Source organism: Pezoporus occidentalis, unplaced genomic scaffold (genome assembly GCF_034315485.1).
Source record: "Pezoporus occidentalis ecotype Australia unplaced genomic scaffold, CSIRO_AGI_Poc_V1 ctg16, whole genome shotgun sequence".
NCBI lineage: Eukaryota > Metazoa > Chordata > Aves > Psittaciformes > Psittacidae > Pezoporus > Pezoporus occidentalis.
In genome coordinates, this window is record NW_026913425.1 from 1,598,464 (window position 1) to 1,618,375 (window position 19,912).

Consider the following 19,912-nt stretch of genomic DNA (forward strand, 5'->3'; position numbering starts at 1 on the left):
TTTCTTCCTGCAAATAAAACCTACATTTCTGTTACTTTACAATACTTTAATAGGAGAGTTAGATGTGTTTGTATATATTATGTGTACCACTGTGCATATGTGCCATGTCATTCTTCAGTGCTGTATCTATCTATGAACTATCCTTCTGTTCTCCAAACAGAGATTAAAGAAAGAAAAATCTTCAGTTAAGAGAGGATAGATGTTAGGTTCCTTTTTCTTGCCAATAAGTCATGGGGATAATCCGTCACTGAAGACTGTGAAGATTGTGTGTGCATTATGCTTTATAGCATGTCTTCTAGACAGGTTGTGATAGTAGCTTCCAAAACAGTGTAAAACCACAAGAAAAATTATTTCTTCCTGAACAAGTTTAATTTCTGCTCTCTTGAGTTCTTCCAGCAGATCTAAATTACATTCCTGATTTTGTATTACAAAAATCTTAAGGAGAGAAGGTGCTTGATCAGGAGTAGATTTTTAAATACACAACAAATACAGGAAAGAGGCAGTTGGCAAGGTGAGAAATATTAATATTCTGCTTTTCCTTCTATTAGGCTGGGATGAAATACAGAAACTTCATTTTGAAGCCTGGAGGATCTTTGGATGGGATGGATATACTACAAAATTTCTTGGAGCGTAAACCAAACCAGAGAGCTTTCTTACTGAGTAAGGGATTATGTGTCCAGTAAAATTATGGTTCCTTTGTAATGTCATGTAAGTATGAAATGAACTGGAAATATCAGTGTATTTCACATCTTAACTGTGTATCACTTCAGGGGAATTGGGTCACTTTCTGATGATTTTTTTTTTTAATTGCATAAATAAAAACGTGTGGTTTTATTAAATTGCATAGCACTACAAAATTCAACATGTCAGGGAATAAATTCTGAGATGTGCAGAAGCTGGATGGTAATTTTTTTGAACTGTTATGAAATAATCAGTATGTGGAGTTGATGCAATGTTTCTCTTTTAATAGATGCACTTAAACTGTCTTGTGAATTAATTTTCAAACTGGAGGGGATAAAAAAAAGCACACTACCAGCAATAAAAAAAACAGATTAATTCTTACTCTGTGTTCTTCAATTGTATTTATTGCTCATTAGTGCTTTTGATGGAGAGGAAGTATGTTTGATTTCGTCATGTTTTGGGTTCAGTCTAGCTTCCTGACAAATTCCAGGACTGAGAATTTGCCCCAGACAGCTTTATAGCAAAAATACTTCTGTGATACTTTTAAGTTTCATTCTGATGCACATTCGGGTGTATAATTTATAACTTACACAGTAGAACTAAAAAGGAAAAAGAAAACAATCATCTACCATTTGAACTACCATTTTCTTCCCTTCATTATGTATAAAAAGCCAAATTTTATGACATTGGCAGTTGATGGTCACAAATCGGGTCTTTGTTTTCCAAGTTATATCAGCACCAGCACTGAGAAGTTATACCTGAGAAATATACTTGAGCAGTTGGTTTGTGAAGTATTTTGAGATACATGTAAGGAAGGAAGGGAAGACGATGTTCCTGGTGGGAGCACATAAAGTCAAAGTTTTTCTTATTCCTTTCCGGTGTGGCATGCAGAGGTGCTATAAAAAAACTTCATAGATCTAATGATTTCAGCTATGGAAGTCAGAGTTAACAGGGAATTATTTTGCAGGGTTTTATTTGCAAAATCAAGAAAAATGAGTCTTAAAAGCCAACTCCCCATCACCCAAATAAAACTGCTAATCCACGTGCACTTGTCATTCTTTAGACATCATACCTTACTTTGGATTTGGTATTGCAACACATATATTAACAAACATTAATTTTGGTTACCAGTTAAAATATTTTAGACATTTGAACCATAGCTATAAACGTGGTTGGTATTTTCATTTGTTCAACTGCAGAGTAAGAAAATGTGACTGGTGAACTCAAAAGACTTCCTCTTTTTCTAGCAAAAGAAAACTGAAAGCATTCACTCTGGGACGAATCTATGTGTTTCAGGGAGAAAAAATCCACAGGTGTGACTGTTCAGTTGAAACTTTTATTTCTGTGTGTTTTAAAGCATTAAACTGGGTGAAAAAAGGAGATGAATTAAGTCATAATAAATTTTCCACTTCAGAAACAATTTTTGAAACACACTAGTTATGGATGAGGAAACATAAATATTTTTAGCCAAAACATATTAACTATGTATAGAATCATAGAATAGTTAGGGTTGGAAATGACCTTAAGATCATCAAGTTCCAACCCCCCTGTCATGGGCAGGGACACCTCACACTAAACCATCTCATCCAAGGCCTAGTCCAACCTGGTCTTGAACACTGCCAGGGATGGAGCATTCACAACCTCCCTGGGCAACCTATTTCAGTGCCTCACCACCCTAACAGGAAAGAATTTCCTCCTTGTATCCAATCTAAACTTCCCCTGTTTAAGTTTTAACCCGTTACCCCTTGTCCTATCACTACAGTCCCTAATGAAGAGTCCATCGCCAGCATCCTTACAGGCCCCCTTCAGATACTGGAAGGCTGCTATGAGGTCTCCACGCAGCCTTCTCTTCTCCAGGCTGAACAGCCCCAACTTTCTCAGCCTACCTTCATACAGGAGGTGCTCCAGTCCCCTGATCATCCTCGTGGCCCTCCTCTGGACTTGTTCCAACAGTTCCATGTCGTTTTTATGTTGAAGACACCAGAACTGCACACAATACTCCAGGTGAGGTCTCACGAGAGCAGAGTAGAGGGGCAGGATCTCCTCTTTCAACCTGCTGGTCACGCTCCTTTTGATGCAGCCCAGGATACGGTTGGCTTTCTGGGCTGTAAGTGCACACTGAAGCCGGCTCATGTTCATTTTCTCATCGACCAGCACCCCCAAGTCCTTCTCCGCAGGGCTGCTCTGAATCTCTTCTCTGCCCAACCTGTAGCTGTGCCTGGGATTGCTCCGACCCAGGTGTAGGACCTTGCACTTGGCATGGTTAAACTTCATGAGGTTGGCATCAGCCCACCTCACAAGCGTGTCAGGGTCCCTCTGGATGGCATTCCTTCCCTCCAGCGTATCAACCGAACCACACAGCTTGGTGTCATCGGCAAACTTGCTGAGGGTGCACTCAATCCCCCTGCCCATGTCAGCGACAAAGATGTCGAACAAGGCCGGTCCCAACACCAATCCCTGAGGGACACCACTCGTTACTGGTCTCCAGCTGGGCACTGAGTCTTACCAAACCTCACAGTTTAGTCAATTTTATCACTTGTTGTCAGTTACAGTCTTAGATCCCACTTCTGTTGGATTATTGAAAATCCATACACGAAGATCACACGTATGAGAACTTTTTGAATGATATTCAGAACAGCTATGAAGAAAAGCTGAAGAAACTGATGGAGGAAAGATTAAACCTAAAACCTGTGAATTTTGTTTAGATTGATTTTCCTTGCATTCTGACTAAATATGGAAATACTTCACTTTTGTTCTTGTGATTCTATCTTACAGACTTTGTTTTTTTCCTTTCACACTGTAATGATAGCTCAGATGAATTAAGATGTGGAAAATACACTAAGTGATACTTTTACAAAAATGAATCTGCAAATCTAAGCAATAGAACCTGTATTAAGAATCAAAATGCAGTTTATATTTTACTGCTGATCAGCAGATTTCCACATGAGGGAGACCTTTCTCTGCATAAACCAGCAGTGTCAGATCAAGGTAGATAATTGCAAATGTAGTAATTAAAAATAAAATGATAAAAATTATGAGTTAGAAGTTAGATTTAGGATAGTACTGATACTAATGATGATAATTTGACTTGTTTCTTTTCTTGTTCTTTAGAGTCTGTATTTTCTGTAGCATATAGTAACTAAGATACTGAAGTGCAGGAGAATGTCTGCTATTATATGCATGTGGAAATGCCTATATAACTGTACACTTAATGTACATCAGCTGGATATCCATGTGTATAGAGAGGAGAAAAACCTAAACTACTTTGTGATTAGAAATGAAAGTGTTGTGTCCTGAAGAATATAATTTTTTGTAATTTGTTTGTGTAGAAGCCATTTCTCTCAGTCTGCATCGGGCAATAATTAAAGCAGATCATCTTACAGCTAAAACTGCACTCGACACAGAAGACTAATGGATATGTTCTGAAGTGCTTCTGAAACATCTTAATGTGGTAACGTTTTATATTGGCTTCATGGACCTTTCTGAATCAAATAGGGGTTGGACTAAATAATCTTTAAAACTCCCTTCCAACCCAGCCCCTTCTAGGATTTCATGAAATTCATATTCTTACTGTAAAGACCTGATCTTGGAATGGAAAATATAACCTGGAGAAAGACATCTTTTCTGGTTTTGGAGCTCTCCATCATAGGCATGAACTTTGTCTGAATAGCAAACAACTTATTCTGGCACTATTCCAAAGCTGTGACGTGAAGCCCCCAGAAAAGACAGGGAACACTTCTTTTGCTTTGGAAACTTGAGTTAACTGCCTTAACACTACACAGAAACTGTCACATGTATTCAGATGTGCCAAGAGGTGGGTATTTGGCAAACCCCAGCCTATTCTAGAGTTGCTAGACCCATGCTTTCACTAAATTAAATTTCAAAACAGTTGAATGTCTGTGTTTATTCCAAACCAACTTTAAGTATTCACTGGAATAAAAAAGTAATTTGTAAAGTTAGTCTGTAACAACCAACTACCTTTTCAAGTTAGTATTATATCTCTATAGAATTTCATTATATTTAGGTTTAATTTTTTTCTTCTGTCAAAAATTAAAATTGGACTTTGGTTGGCTTCACAACAAAAGCTTCAGCTGAAAGGGAAAGGGTAAAATGAGAGACAAGAGAAAGTGATGGTAACCATTCAGGAAGTGGATAATAAGGTTTCTCATTCTGCGCCTTCACTACAATAAGTAGACTGGGTTGGTCATGCAGTTGGGTCACAAGATAGCAAGGTGATGGCCTCAGCAGCCTCTGCTGCTAGTTGTCTGACATAGGTCCAGCATATAGGCTGTTTCTGGATTGCTTGCAAGTCATGTGGTCAAACCTAAATGGTAGAAGCAGTCTGAAGAAAAAGTTTAAGCTTTATTTATTGAATAAAGTTGTTAACACTGACATAACATAATAAAGAGAGCTTTAAGACACCAGGAGTTGATATTTGTAGAGATAGGTGGAGTATTGACTGTCACTTGAGCTTCTAAGGCTACTACACTTGGTGTTCCTATTGTTCTCTAAGTTATTAATATAATAGCATTGCAGAAAAAAACTTCCTCATTTTAATTGGTAAGCAGGGTCAGTCAACTGCTGACCTTGTTTGACAAAGAACTTTGTTAAACCCTGTTTTAATAGATGATGAGGCAGCAATAAATTCTAATGGCTGTAGTCATTTGGTATGGGAGAAGTAAAATTACTGCAACAAGAAGTGAATCACAAGATCAAGATCTCAGCTTCCTCTGTGAAACATGAAACAGTTTCTAAATGCCTTCGGAGGTAGTGCAGATACTTGGGTTAAATGGTGAGTCCTGGAGGGGTTTTCCAGAGCTGTAGAGCTGGTTGCATAGTGAGTGGTTACTGACTGGGATTAGAGAGGCTAGACATCAGGAGGTTATGTGCTAGCACAAGTCAAAGGAAAAGGAAGGAAAACTAGGTGGAAGGATGAACTTGGAGAAGGGTTGACAATTGCTGTAGAAGGGTTGGAGTGGATGTCAGGGACAGATAGCAGGAAAATGCAGTAACTTAATGCATACTGTTTTATGAAGGACTACTAAAGGTTTTTCATTGTTTTATGAATTAGAAATAAAGACGGGCTTGTCTATGAGTAGATTTCTTACCCTGCCAATAATGTGAGATTATACACCAGCTTGTTGCTTGAATACTTGTGCTTTTTTTTGTGACATCTGGAGATTATTTTTTGTTTCACTACTATTTTCTTCATGATTTTATTTTCAACAATAGTTTCCCATGGTGGAAGAAGAAAAGTGCAATGTTATGGGGGAAGTTCAGTTTGTGGGGCCTATGCTGGAAATCCTGTGTAGTTAATCATCATTAGCTATTGTAAAACGTATAGTTGATACAAAAGACATGGCACCAAACAACAATCAATCTATTTTAGATCTATTTAGGATAGATAAAGACAAATTAAGTAAATGAACTGGAAGTTAGTGGTTGCCTAGAAACCAATAATCATGACCTGATTTTGTTCAATATTGATTAACAGAGGATAAGCTCAACCCATACTTGCTCACACTATACTCCTAATGAATTAAAAAGGCTAACTATATCAGCACTAAGAGAACCAAAGAGTAAAATTGCTGGAAGAAAATTGTGAATGTGAAGTGATATGTCTTTAAAATTTAGTTGGCCCAAATCCCATGATTTTGCAACTTACAAATTTCTGAGAACAATGCTGACTAAGAACCAATCTGTTCACCAATAAACCCAGCAATTAAAAATAAACAAAACAGATGTGAAGGGTCAGTGGTAGGAAATAGTTATAAGTTGAGGAATTCTAAAGTTAAAAATCATAAAGAATGCCATGACTGTCACAAAAAAAAAAAAAAAGCATGGATGAGAGGACTGTAGCAAGTAAGAGGTATAACTTTATGTATGAAGAACCAATAAATCTCATTTGTGTTACACAACCTTTAGTAGATGGAAATGCTAATACTGCAAGTTGCAAAAAAGACAATTTTTAATTACTATTTCTCTTCTGCATTTAAAAAGAAGCAATGTGATGTAATCAAATCATATGAGAACAGTGAGGTACTTTCCAGTCCATTATTAAGTGAGGAAGATATTAAGCAACACCTACTAAAAATAAATGGGTTTACATGAGTAGGATTGAATAACTTGCACTCTAGAAACCTGCAACAATTGGTGGTGGGGGATTTTTTCCCAGTGCTGTTAATCTTGGGGTAACAGATATATGCCATGGAACAGTGCTCGAAAGATCTAGTGTTCAAAAAGAGAAAATAGGTGACTATTGCTCACATAGATTGGAATCCAGCTTCAGCAAAACAGTGGAAAAGAATAAATGTAGTTCTGTTGCCATAGAATTAAACAGTGAGTGTAATTCATATAGTGCAAGTGGTTTTGTGAAAAATAAGGTTTGTCAGACAAGCCTGATATCATCATCTATGGCCATTTCAAGCCCAATGAAGGTAATTCTAAAATTAGGGTCTATTTGACTTAGTGCTGTGTATTTTTACTGAAAATAACAGTATATGGTCTCAACAGAGAATATGTAAAATGGATTAAGAACAGCTAACTGTTCTTGGAGAGTACTTGTTCATGTAGAATTACCGTTGAACATGATGCAGTGATCTGAGTGCTTGGGGATCAGTAAAGGTCAGTAATATAAAATCACTGGTGATAGAGTTTGCAAGCAGGTGACCATTAAAAGCAGTCACACAGGATTCTTTGGATTGTTTGAAAGCTTTGGGCATTAAGTCTAAAAATTTCTCTAGCATTGGCAAAGTAACATGTAACATGACTATGGTAACTAAAAATGTAGATAAAAACAACAGCTTGGTGTACCATATTCTACCATACTAACTTCTTAAAGTATCTAGAGGCTGGTTACAGTAGTCAGTTCAATCTGAATTGTTATGAGACCATAGCAAAAATGGTTAAGCAATCTCATGATGGATGAGTACAAGAATATTGCATAAGAGCAGGTTACTGATGCTATTTCTGTATACAGTAGCAGTAAAATGGGTACAGCAATTGCGTGTGATTTTGGTGTCTTGATTTTTAATTTGGGCTAGTAGAACTTGTTATTTCAAACAATAGGTGGTTTTCAGGTGGTTTTATATGTAGAACTGCGGAACTCCTTACCAAGCATATTGTAGAGACAATAGGTTTACAAGGGTTCAAAATAAGACTCAGCAAGTTCCAGTCTTAGAAGAGAAGCCAGTGGAGGGTATTTAAACGCATAAAATCCTTTTCGTCCTCAGGAATTACCTGAAACATAGAGAGTGGAGATCAAGATAATGTTGAAGGAAATATCATATATGATGGCCTGATTTGTATTTCTTTTAGGCATCTGCTTTTAGCCATTTCTAGGGATAGGATACCGTATCAGATCAATCTGCTGTTTGATCCAATGTAGAAACCTGAGAAAGAGCAGAAGATTGCTGCCACAGAGCTTACCTAAGAGCTGGAGAACTTTCAAAGAAAGACTTTTTAAAGCTTTATCTTTTCAGCTTTCAAAAAAAGAATAAGATTCTGTGATGACTTAATCATAGTCTCTAAGAATTGCCATTACATATTAAAGTCTTTTTAGTCTTTAGTATGAGAATGTCAGGAGGAAGCTGAGACCAGTCATTTCAAAGAGAAAGTAACAACATTTTTAACAGTGAGAGAAGCTAACTATTGGGCCAAACTGCTCAGAAAATGAGTAGAATTGTCAGTTCTTAGTATCTTCAAATAAAGACAAGTGAAAACTCTCCTAGAAGATATGCTTTCAACAAAAACAATGCATTAGACTTCAGAGCAACTGAAGTGAAATGGAATGGCTGGTGATACACAAATCAGATTGATTTCATGGGTCTTTTCCCCTTTAAAACTGTACAATTCCATAAACATTATCTTAGCAAAAAAGTTTGTTGCATGTTTATGCAGGGCAGAAGTGTAAAACTACTTGGCAGTGGAATTCACTGCCAAGGGCTTCTTGCCTTGTAGTCCACTAATAGAAAGCAAAAGCAAATGGAGAAAGTAATTCTAAATTAAGCAAACACTTCAACCTGAAATAGCTTTCTTCCACTGCAGAATTGTGAGGTTTACAAGCTTTTATAAGAAAAGTGAGCAGACATGTTTTTCCACATGGCAGAGAATAGACCTATCCTTTCATTTCTGGTTAAAAAAGGCAGTATTTTTCTCTTTGGAAAGTAAAAACTGAGTACTGTTCCCCAGTTATTGTTACAAATAGGATTTTTAACTAGACAAAGTTAGTTACTTTTTCTTCATTGAGTTGTCCCCTTTGGATTTCCAGATTTCAGTTAGGCTTTAACAGATGACATCTTTTTGCAGAGCTAATACTATTTGAGTGGACTCATTATCAAAACTTACCCTCTCCTCCTTCCTCTCCTTCTCCTCTCCATTAAAATATTGCTCTCCTTAGGAATTTAGTCAACCTGTTAGCAGAGATATATGCTTCAAATCTCAGAGAAGCACTTGGCAAAGAGCTCAGCAATTTATATTTCTCCTTATTCATTTATTAAACTCTTTATTTGCTGAGAAACAGTCATGGCTCAGCATCCATGAAAAGTTTCAACCAAAAACAGTAAAAAAAAAAAAAAAATCGTCCTTTGATAGAATATACTGAGAACACATTTTAGTCACCTTGATAGCTTTTTAGAAGTGTATTTTTATATTTCAAGCCTAGTCAAGAAGTAAGAAAACTTTATCCTATTGAAACTTCAGAATTAAGACCCATGGAGATTACAGGTTTTAAATCAGCTATCTGTAAAATATTCATGAACACAGTGCAATTAAGCTTAACAGCGTTAATAGCATTTGCCCCTTAGAGTGAAATTCTATTTTTGTACAAATAAGCTTGCATTTTCTACAGCAAAGAAAAATCATCAGAAGTTTCATTTTTAGCACTCTTTTTTGTACCATCTGCTATCCTGTGTGATGAGTTCTCAGTCGAGCTGAACCTGTGTGCCATGAAGACAAAAAGGGAAGAGGTCTTCTTAAATGATCTGTTCGGCCTGAACAGAAAGATAACATGATGTCTGGGTTGGAATGCAGTGGGTCAGGTTTTTCAGGAGAAAAATTAAGGGGGGGGTTGATACTCTTGCTTAGGTAAAACATAAATTTGGTGTACAGGGTAAGCTTTCTGTGGTGAAGGAATGACATGTTACTAAGGTGTTTGTTCCACCAGAGGTGTGTAATAACAAAATTCAGAACTCCTTGTGAGATAGCATCTGTGAAGGAAGAAAAAAAGAAAAACCAAACCAAACAACCAAAACCCATCAGCAGTCTTTACAGAAATCTGGTGGTTATGACAGAGAGAATTGGATAATGTATTGCAAGACATGATCTCAGAAAGAGGCCTTCCTTACTGGGCAAGTTTTATCTGCACACCAGACAAAATATCTAGTCAGTTTAGTCACATAACTGTGTCTCATGGACTTTCTCCTGGACAGAAGCAGATACGCTATCTGCAAAAAAAAAAAAATAATTCAGTCTTAAGTGGAAAATCCTACCCAGGTTCTGCAAAAACATGTCTAAAGCATGGGGCAGGGTCTGCCACTGTAAATTCTCAGATGGTAACAATTGCCCAGGCTGGAAAGTTGAGAGCTACGTTTGCTGTATCACGTATTACCTTAAGCACCTTGAAATGAGAAGATACCTAACAAGGATCCAAGAGACAGATTGGTTCTGCAGCAAAGGGTGCCATTTCTTGTTGATGTCCTGAGGAGGTAGGGTTCCCTGATCTTGAAAATGCGACAGAGTATCTTTTGTTTTCAAATATTTGTGTTTTGGACATTCCACGCCCAGAGCAGAGACTGAGACTGAGTATCTCAATTAAAAAGAGAAAAGAGACCGTTCAAGCCTCTTTAAGTGCTTATGGGGCTGGAGGAGTGTGGGAAAGTAGAAATCGTACTTGCCGGATGCACATACTTGATTAATATGGGCTCAGTTCCGTAACATAGTACAAAGCTGCACAGGTGCGAATTCTTATGCCACAGTAGAATGATTTGCCAAATAAATCCCTAATATGTGTATTAGAGTAGCATTTGTTTAGTTATCCACAAAGTTCCTAAAATACCAAAAATGGCTATTGAAACATTTTTATTATTATTGAGGACTAACATCTGTACCAAAAACATGCCTCTTGATTACTTCCTCATAACAAAGATGTTTCAGTGGCTGATAATATTTTCCTGTTATTTAATTATGCACAGCATTAGTTAAATGGGAAAGTTGCATCAAAGGTGTAAAGATATTGCTGACTTCATTAAAAAGTCAGTTTTGTGAAGAAGCATTGTGATAAGGCAGAATTCAACATAAATATCAAGGATAATAAATTCAGGCAGTAGCAGAATTGTAATTTTCAGAAGCAAGATTTTAGATGTAAGAATGGATCTCTAAGCCATTTCAAGCATTAAGTGTCTTACTCAGTATTTTATCCCAGAGCTTGGAATCCAATTGGTACGATGGTACCTGATTTTGAGGCATTACACATTTTATATTGGCTTTTTCTTTTGTGATTTATGCTAGTTACCCTCAGAAGGAGAAATTTTGGCTGAAGAAGGTTGTTCATATAAAACAAATACTGACTTTTATTTGTAAAACATTGCAGTATGTCATACAAATAAAAATCAGCAAGATGTCTAAGAAAATAACAGAGACAAAATTTTCTTTTATAGACTTAATGGAAAATAGTTGCCTTAGTTTAAAAGAAAGTACAACAGAGTGTCATTTTATTCTTGATGTTTAATTAGATTTGGCTATTGCACAGTTTTGCCAATAATAGGATAATATTACAAGTTCAGGCTGGTGAATTCTGAAATGGTTCTGCCAGTGTTTGAAAACTTCCTGTACGTGACTTGCAAATCGGTACCTCAGTTTAAACAACAGCACACCTTTGAATAGTATATGATTCTTTTGATATGTCCTTAATACATCTAAAAGAGCCTTCAGAATAGAGTAGTTTAAAGGAACATTTCTGTATCCACTTTTAATCAGATTGTCATTAGAGAACCTTAATCTTCTTAAATTGCAAATAGAGGTTGACCGTGAAACGTACAAGTCCCACATATCTTTTCAGAAGTACTGGCTATGCCTTATCTTCCAGTAAAGTCTGTGTTGTGGCTACCCTGTTGCCCATGCTGTGACTACTTCTACTCTGAAATGTTTTAAGCACTTCATTCATTCTGCTTGCAAAGAGGGAGTGAATCTAAACAACCACTTTTTTCCCCAAGTCCAAAGCATAGCAGTTATATGTGTAACCAGTATTTATTAACAGCATTTTATGGCAACAATTTTACATGTTAAAACACAGAGCCTAAGGTTAGTTATTTGAGTGGAGCTGATTTTCAGACAATGAGGAACTAACTGGGCTCAATGAGAGCTATTGTTAAGTGCTGAAAAGTCAAACTGTAGTAACTTGCCTAACATCTAAAAAGTTTTATGCTTCTCTTACTGAGCATTTTTTGTCTAAAGCATTTTACAGAAGGGTTAGCCAGGTTAAGAATATCCCTCTACAAGACCTAGAGAAGGTGAGGATTTTGGCAACTGTTAAACAATGAGTCTCAAATTTGAAAATATAAGCAAGGATGCCTGTCTCCTTATGCCATACTTACTGGGGATGATGGCTTCTCTGTTTTCTTTAGAGAACCTGTGTTCAAGTGCTGAAATCAGTTTAATTAAAGGGGGGGGGGGGGGGGGGGGGCAGAGAAGAGGAATAAGATGCAGCCCAAAAACTAGAAGATAACCTGGCACGACAGCAGGAGATGTGAATGTGAACAGGGAGATGGCAATGTGGTGATAAAATTTCTCATCACTGGAAGTATTGTGTAGCAATAACTTTTCATCAGAAAATACAAATGTGAATGCATGATTATATAAGGAAAAATATAAAATTGTCAATATTTATTATCTATTATAAAAAGAGGCATAAAAAGTACTGAATAATTTCATATGGGAGAAACGGCAATATTTCAGATTCTTTCATGCTGACTAGTACAATTTCAGTAACCAAAATGCCCAAAAGGAATTGCTATGAGAAGAATGATCTACTCTGCATGCTCTCTGCCTGATTCAACACGCACACCAACATGTGTTCGAGTCTAGCCCTACTTTGAGAGTGCTCGAGCAAATGCACTGCTGGTTAAAAAGCCTTAAATGCTAAGCCTGGTAATTCATTGCTTTTGGCACTGAATTTTCCTGTAACAAAGAAGCTGATGAGCTTGGGTGAAGAATTGGGGCCCTTGAAGCTGAGCATTACAGGCACTAGTGCTATTAGTTTCACACATCTTAGGTGCTTGTGCTGCTGTTGCTGGTGAAGGACTAGATCATCAGGTTTTGGGGAAAAAAAAGGAAGTCTCAGACATGGAAAGAAATAATACTTGTTTGAAATATATTTCACAAGGTCACAATGATTAAGTTACACAAGGAAGCACATGGCACAAAGTACGTTTTGGTTTTAATTATATATGCACAGTCCACTGAACATAAAGGAAATAATGAGGTACTATCTAGATAAGCTTCTCTACAACACTGATTTATGTGCAGCAATTTACTGTAGCTCCAATCTACAATTTGTGTCTTAGATTTAAGATCTAGAAAAATTGTCCAGCTGATTCCCTTGCAGATTGTTCCTTCTACATTAGCATCAGGGAGCACCCTCCCACCTCCTTATCTCCTGCCAGGAAATCGGTTGCTATGTGCATTGAGGGCCAAGCTGCGCTTCACAGTTTTGCTGGTTTGTCTTGCTGTAGTGTGGGAGGGTTAGCAGCTGTTAGTGTGTTCTGCCCGACTTCAGCCCTGTGGTTGTGGCCTGGAGGGAACTCTTGCACGAAATGAAATGGTTTGTTTGCAGCTCAGTCTACTCTAAGCTGTGGGAGATTGCAGCATTTCAAGGGATTTCAGAGATCTTTAAGTATATAACTGCAGCAGTCTACTCTACTGAGCAAGTTTCTAGGGAGCTGCATATTCTCATATGACCTGGGTACACGTAAGTGTACCTTCATGACAACAGCAAACGGGACATTTCAAAACAAGGTTTTTCTCTGGCAAGTTTCAAATCTTAATCATAGATATCAAATGGTTTTAATTATTGAGATAATGTGTAATACTTTGCTTTGGTATCAGAATCAGCCAAAATAATTCAGCTGAAATTTTCCTCACCAAAAGCAGCCTGGGAAGTATATTCAGCATGTAAAATTCCAGCTCAAACAGTTATAGTTTGGCAAATTTAAAAGCAATTGAAAACAGGTTATTATAATAGGAAGTGTTGAGCAACCTAAATTGCAGGCAGGTCTACAAGCCTAAACTGTAATTTACCACATGTAGAAAGTAAATTGTTAAGCTGTCAATTTATAAAATTAGGTGGAGAGTTTCCTGGTATGGTTTGTCAGAGTTGGTGCTGGTTAAAGTGTTTTACTATTATTAATGTTGTTATATATATATTTTGAACTCTGGATTTCAATAACTTTTTTTTTTTCCCCAACATTTACTTCATTGGATATTTTTGTATCATTTAGATTTTGGTCAGTGTAGGGCTTGTTGAAAAATTCCCTACGACTTTTCACTGAAATATTAGTGGAGAAAGTGACTAATTTTTTTAATTAAGATGCTTACAAAAATATTCCTTTCTACAAAATACAGTATTTCTATAGAATGCTCAGATTTAGTGTGAAGTTTCACTTTAACACGTGTAAGATGTGTTTTCAGGTGGCTGATGTATGGACATGAATCTTCATCAGGGATTCACTGATACAGGTCTGCTAAATGTGGGTGGAGTTAAGTGAGCTGTCTAGTCATCTTGCATTAACAGGTTAAATGAACTGTGAGGATTATCAAATATTTACATGTCTACTAAGGCAGATGTCTTGTTAACTTTAAAATGAGAAAATATGTTTTGTGCAAGGGATACATTAAAATGTTTTGTGTAAGGGATACATTTACTTCAGCAGTCATATTATTCAACTGTTATTAGACCTGAAATCTCATACTGTGGAAAAGCTGTAAAGCAAAAGCTTGAAAGACATAGAGATGCTCTGTCTCAGCTGAGGAACCTATTGAGACAGTTACTTCAAACAATGGGATGCTCAGTGATTGGATGGAGAAGTTAGATCTATCTCCTAGAAGTGAACCCACAACACAAGACATCAAAGCCAGCATTGGCAGTTACTGGTGAGAAGAACTATTGGCAAGGGTACTGCTGCTGCAAGTAAAATTGGCTAGATACCCATGTGGCATCTCCTCTTTGTCTAATGCTTGGAGATGTGTATAAAAGGATGGCAGGCTGACAGGTGCAAATGTAGATGTCACGGACTAAGAAAGGAGCCAAGGACAGGAAAGCAACTTGCCAAATGACAACAGTGTGCGCTTCATTGAAAGATGTGTTGAAACTGAAAGCAGGATGACACTTGAATGGTTAGTAATTATAGGAGTAAACAGGCAGGTGACTGTAATCTTCAGAGTTAATCCTTCCTTGATAGTGAAACGTGGTATCATGATGTTTTAACTTTTAAAAGTGGAAGCACACTATCACCAGGAGTATGAACCTCCTGTATGAGTATGAATCTCACATAAATGAGATATTGGTAAAACTGTATAACTAAAAAAAAGGATAGAAATAGAGAGATTGAGGTTAAAAAATATTTATTGCTGTGAGAGGATGGAGGAAGGGAATTCAGTCTTATTAAAACACATGTTTTGTTTCTAGGTATATAGTAAGATCTTTAATCTTATTTACCCAGGTGTAATGCAATATATCAGAACACTTTCACCAGTTGTTCCAGGGACACTGAACCATAACAGCTCTGGATTGTCCATTGTGATTAAAGGAAGGTAGAAATTGTTCTGTTCCTACTGCCAAAAATCTAGCTGACATTTTATTGATGGAACCTGCAGTGCTGGACAAGATTGCCATGCCAAGTGGTCTGCTGCATGAGGGCATGTCGCCTCACTGAGTTACTTCATAGAATGGTTTCCCAAGTTGGTCACAGCAAATTAAAAATAAATTAATTCTGAAATCTGTGGTTTCTTCTTGTTTGGATTCCCTTAGTAAGTTTGTGCCTCTTTTGCGTTTGATAGATGCATATTTCAAATTTCTTTTTTCAGTTCTTCCTGTTTCAAAGGTTAGATAATTATATTTCTAATTAAATCAAAATAAGGCCTTCATATGGTTTATCTGGTGCATGTAATGTTGGATTTTCAAGTACACTTGTATTGTAAACCAAGCTCCATGGTTTGGTTAGCTAGTTTTATGATATAAGGAAATACATGGTTTAATAGTATCTTTTTAAAAATCAGATTTAGGTTAGCCTGTCATTTGGGACTGTGTTTTAGTAACACCAGTGTAATTGCTACATAGATCATTTACACTCATTTCAGACAGAGAGCCTAAGATTATGAATAGTTAAATTTCTGTATTGTCATTGCACTTGTTATTTCAGAAGTATCACTGAAACTATGATTCTACCACGCTTCAAAAGCATGGAGATGTTAATAAGCAGCAATTATGAAAGATTGCTGTTAGCTTCTCACAATGTAAATATTTCTTCATGATGCTGACATGTGAGTGCCTGTAAAAGACGAGTGCTCTATACTGCTTTCCAGCATGCACACAAAGATCTGCCGGGTATATCTGACAAAAAACAAAACTTTTTCCTGCAAGCAATAGTAACAGCCTTTCAGTCTGTCATGCTGTGTGCATACATTTGTGCTATGAATTGAGAAATGGCTCCTGTGGAGTTCTTCCTGTTCATTTGGCTGAACTGAACAATGCTTTGGCAGGGGCAGGGTGGGTCAGCATGTACCGGGGGCATGTTCCCACTTCCATATTAGTCAATAGTAATTTTACCATGGAAATAGAGGCTGGATAAGGCCTTTTATGTGTAAAATTTTGGTCCAGGTAAGTAATTGCTTCTGCTACAGTTAAGAAAGCTGCTCACAAAGATGCTGCACATCAGCAGAGATTTATAAATCCAAGCTTTAATAATATGCAAAGCAGACATGCAAATCTGTAAATTTTGCAAATCTGCATGAGAACATTTTAAGTTTTGAGCTCAGACTTCTTGCCCTTCAGACATCTCTATCGCAAGCACAGCTTGTCACAAAGGCTGACTGGAGAGAGCACGATGCAATTGCTGCTGCACTCCCCAGTGTCCTCAATGGCATGTCTGATGGCAATTTGGGCAATCCTGCAGCACTGTGCCATGGAGTCTGTCCTGAAACAGGCAAAGATCCATAGGGAAAAGAAGAAAGGAGGTGGTCATGTAATTGAAGACTATATCATAAAGCACAGTCACCAGTGGGTGTAATTATGGTTGAACGTAATTATGCACCTCTTAACCTTATGTACCTTAATTATAGCACCTCCTAACTCTTTGAGTGCTTGCCTTGGAACTGTGTCTGGTGTAGCTCTGCTGGTCTGCAAAACACACCATGGTTGTATTAGCCGTGACCTGATTGCTAAAGACAGTTACTTGGTTAATGCAAGCCTGAGTGGGTTTTCTGTGTGTGTTTAACTTGTTTAAGCCAGTTAGAAATTTGGCAGTAGTCTTTGCAGAAAAGTAGGGCTGTTACTGAGGGCTTTGGCTCCCTGTTTTTTCTGGGGAATTAGAGCTGTTCGGGAGGTCTAAGGGTAGCAGTGAGGGAGCCCGGGAATCTTGGAAGCTTCTCAGAGCATCTGGAGCAGACAGCGTCACTTTGGAAGTTGTCCAGACTGAGTGTCGGAGCAAAACATAGCTCCCAGCAGGCACGGTACCTCCTGCTGGAGCCACGGCACAGCAGTTCCCTCCAGTGCCCTCCAGCCTGGGTCATCTTCGCCACTCTTACCCCTGCCTACCTTCCTGTGCAGGATCCGCCCCCCCTACCCCCCAGTTTTCTCTGCAGTGAGCCATGACAACATGTGTGTCTTTCACGTGCGCAGATGTCTCATGGGCTCTCTGTTGGAAGGAAGCTGTCCAGCCAGTTAGGTCTGTGTCGTCATGGTGAAAGCAGAGAAGTGTTCCACCCACGGCCATGTTTTGCCCTTAGTGGAAGAACTTAGCCTAACCCTCACACTCATTTAAAAACACTTAAGAGTGGTAGGCAGGGAGACAGACTATGACAAATGCATCTGGATGATATAATCTTTCGTCTCAACTGTGTTTTGGTGAATAACAGCAATTTTGGATTTCAGTGTCTAAGAAAAATTCCTGCACTGTATAAGTAAGAGAAAATTACTCGCCATCTTAAAGGGTCCTGAAAATCTGGTTGCATGAGAAACAGCTGTACAACAACACATATCAAAGCAAAAATCCCCAGTATTAAGCTAAGAAGTTTCACCTGGTGCTATTGAGTCTTTCAATGGGGGTGGGAAGCACAGTCCTGGGCTGTGCGGTGGCTAGCCTGTGTGACAGCACTTGAGTAACAAGACTCTCCAAAGCGAACAGGTTGTGTACAAATGCATGTGCTAGTGAGTAGGACTTGCACAAAAGACATCCCCAGGGACACAGCTTCATTTCAGATGGCTCTGCCTGGAACCTGGCTCTGCAGCCCAGCCCTGCCCATAGGCAACCTGACAGAATAGTATGAGATAAACAGAGGTAATTAGCATTAATTTTTTTTTTAATTACAATATGTGTTTGGATTGTTAAAACCCACCAGTGAACCAGGAAATCTACAGAATTCTACCTACTATCTTGCCCTAATTTTCTTCCTAGCATTCATCAGTTTCTTCTGAAAGCACATCTCTTTCTGCAAAGTAACCATAGCCAAAATCTGTCAGACTGCAACCAGCCAGATGTTTATGTTGTTAGAAGCAGTAATAATTATGCAAGCAGTCACTTCACTGGTCACTGAAGGTGAGTTCTGTACTCAACTGAATACAAGCAGGTTGTTGTGCTTTCAGCAAAGAACTCTGAAATTACATATCAGAAGCCAAAACTCCCTTCTGACTCCCCTGTAGGTAAAGGAGACGTTCCTGGGAACAGGATGGCTTTTGCAAAGTGTGGAAGCTGATGTTCGTCACAGTGTAGTAGCTGATGCACTTGCTGCCTGGATGACAGGTTCCTGGTGTGTGTACTGGTTAGGTTGTGCTGCTCGGATGAGAATTTCATTGTTTGATGCCTTTTGCTCAGACAGTTGCAGTGTAATAAGAAAGACACCGGTATTTATATTGCCCAGCATGACTGCTGTGCAGCATGTCTGTTGAGGCTGCTTCTCCTCTATTATCTTGAGATTTGTTACTATAATGACTTATTTCACCTCCCCCTCTTCTGCAAACTTTATTGAGCCATCACTGAGAGCTTCTCTTCATGTTAGTGCCCTTTCTCTTGACTCTGAATTAATTAGGGGAGAAACTGGAACGCTGACTCATAGCAAAGGAGGAGAGCTTCTATTAGTAATAAGCAAAGAAGGCCACAGGAACCTATTGCTTCTCAGCTCCAGCAATGCCTTCCTTTTTTGTGTCATTCTGACACAGACCATGTTAACTGATGCTTCTTCAGACACTAACTGCAGTACTGAGACACTCAATGTCTCTGAATTGGATGGCTTCACTATCTGAGGAGGTCTGGGGGAGCCAATCTCCAAAAAGATGAAAGTGCTAATTATGTTGGTAATTCCTTTAAAGCTCTTATCCTACTTTTGCCAGTGTCCATTTCCATGGTAACCCGAGCAGGTACAGCAGCATTCAGCCGGCAGCTCAGAGCTCTTGGCTATGTCAGAGGTGTCTGAGGTTGGGGAGATACTGCACAAACCACGCATACAGATTTTCCAAGGCTCCAGAGATTTCCTTGCCACAGAACTCACTTAAAATACGAAAAAGCTGTCCTAAAACTGAGAGCTGCTCTCTGTAAGCTGTACAGGCTGTGTTAAAGCTTTGATTTCACCTGTAGGTGAGCTGGCTGGTCTTCTTAAAGGCTGGGCTGCAGCCAGAGTCCTGGGGGGAAGCTCTGTCTGACTCAGCAACTATTTTTTTCATGCATCCTCCTGGGCTGAGAACAACATCTTTTCCACTTCCTGACTTTCGGGCCTTGTCTGCTAGGCAAATCTCAAACACAGAATTCCCACCAGCTCTTCAAGTGTGTCTGAAATTGTAAACAGACTGCATTTGGAGTGGTTTATGTCACTGACTTGCAGTAAGCATTACACTTGCTTAGACTGCCATTAGCTACTGCAACTTCCTAGATATTTAGGCTTTCAGCATGTAACTGTGGTATTTACCCACAAGTTCACATTTCGTTATGAAGCAGCAGCGATTCCAGGCTGTTGTGGCTGGTTATTC

At 38.4% G+C, this 19,912-nt stretch overlaps 1 protein-coding gene across 1 annotated transcript in view; it reads left to right on the plus strand.

Annotated features, from left to right (window-relative positions):
• NLN (neurolysin) overlaps positions 1 to 1,062 on the plus strand; it is a 36,713-nt gene extending 35,651 nt beyond the window's left edge. Inside the window, exon 13 of the mRNA XM_062612298.1 lies at positions 549 to 1,062. Within this exon, the coding sequence (XP_062468282.1) occupies positions 549 to 683 (135 nt within the window). The 3' untranslated portion in view covers positions 684 to 1,062. The remainder of the gene's footprint in view (positions 1 to 548) is intronic.
• The last annotated feature ends 18,850 nt before the right edge of the window (positions 1,063 to 19,912 follow it).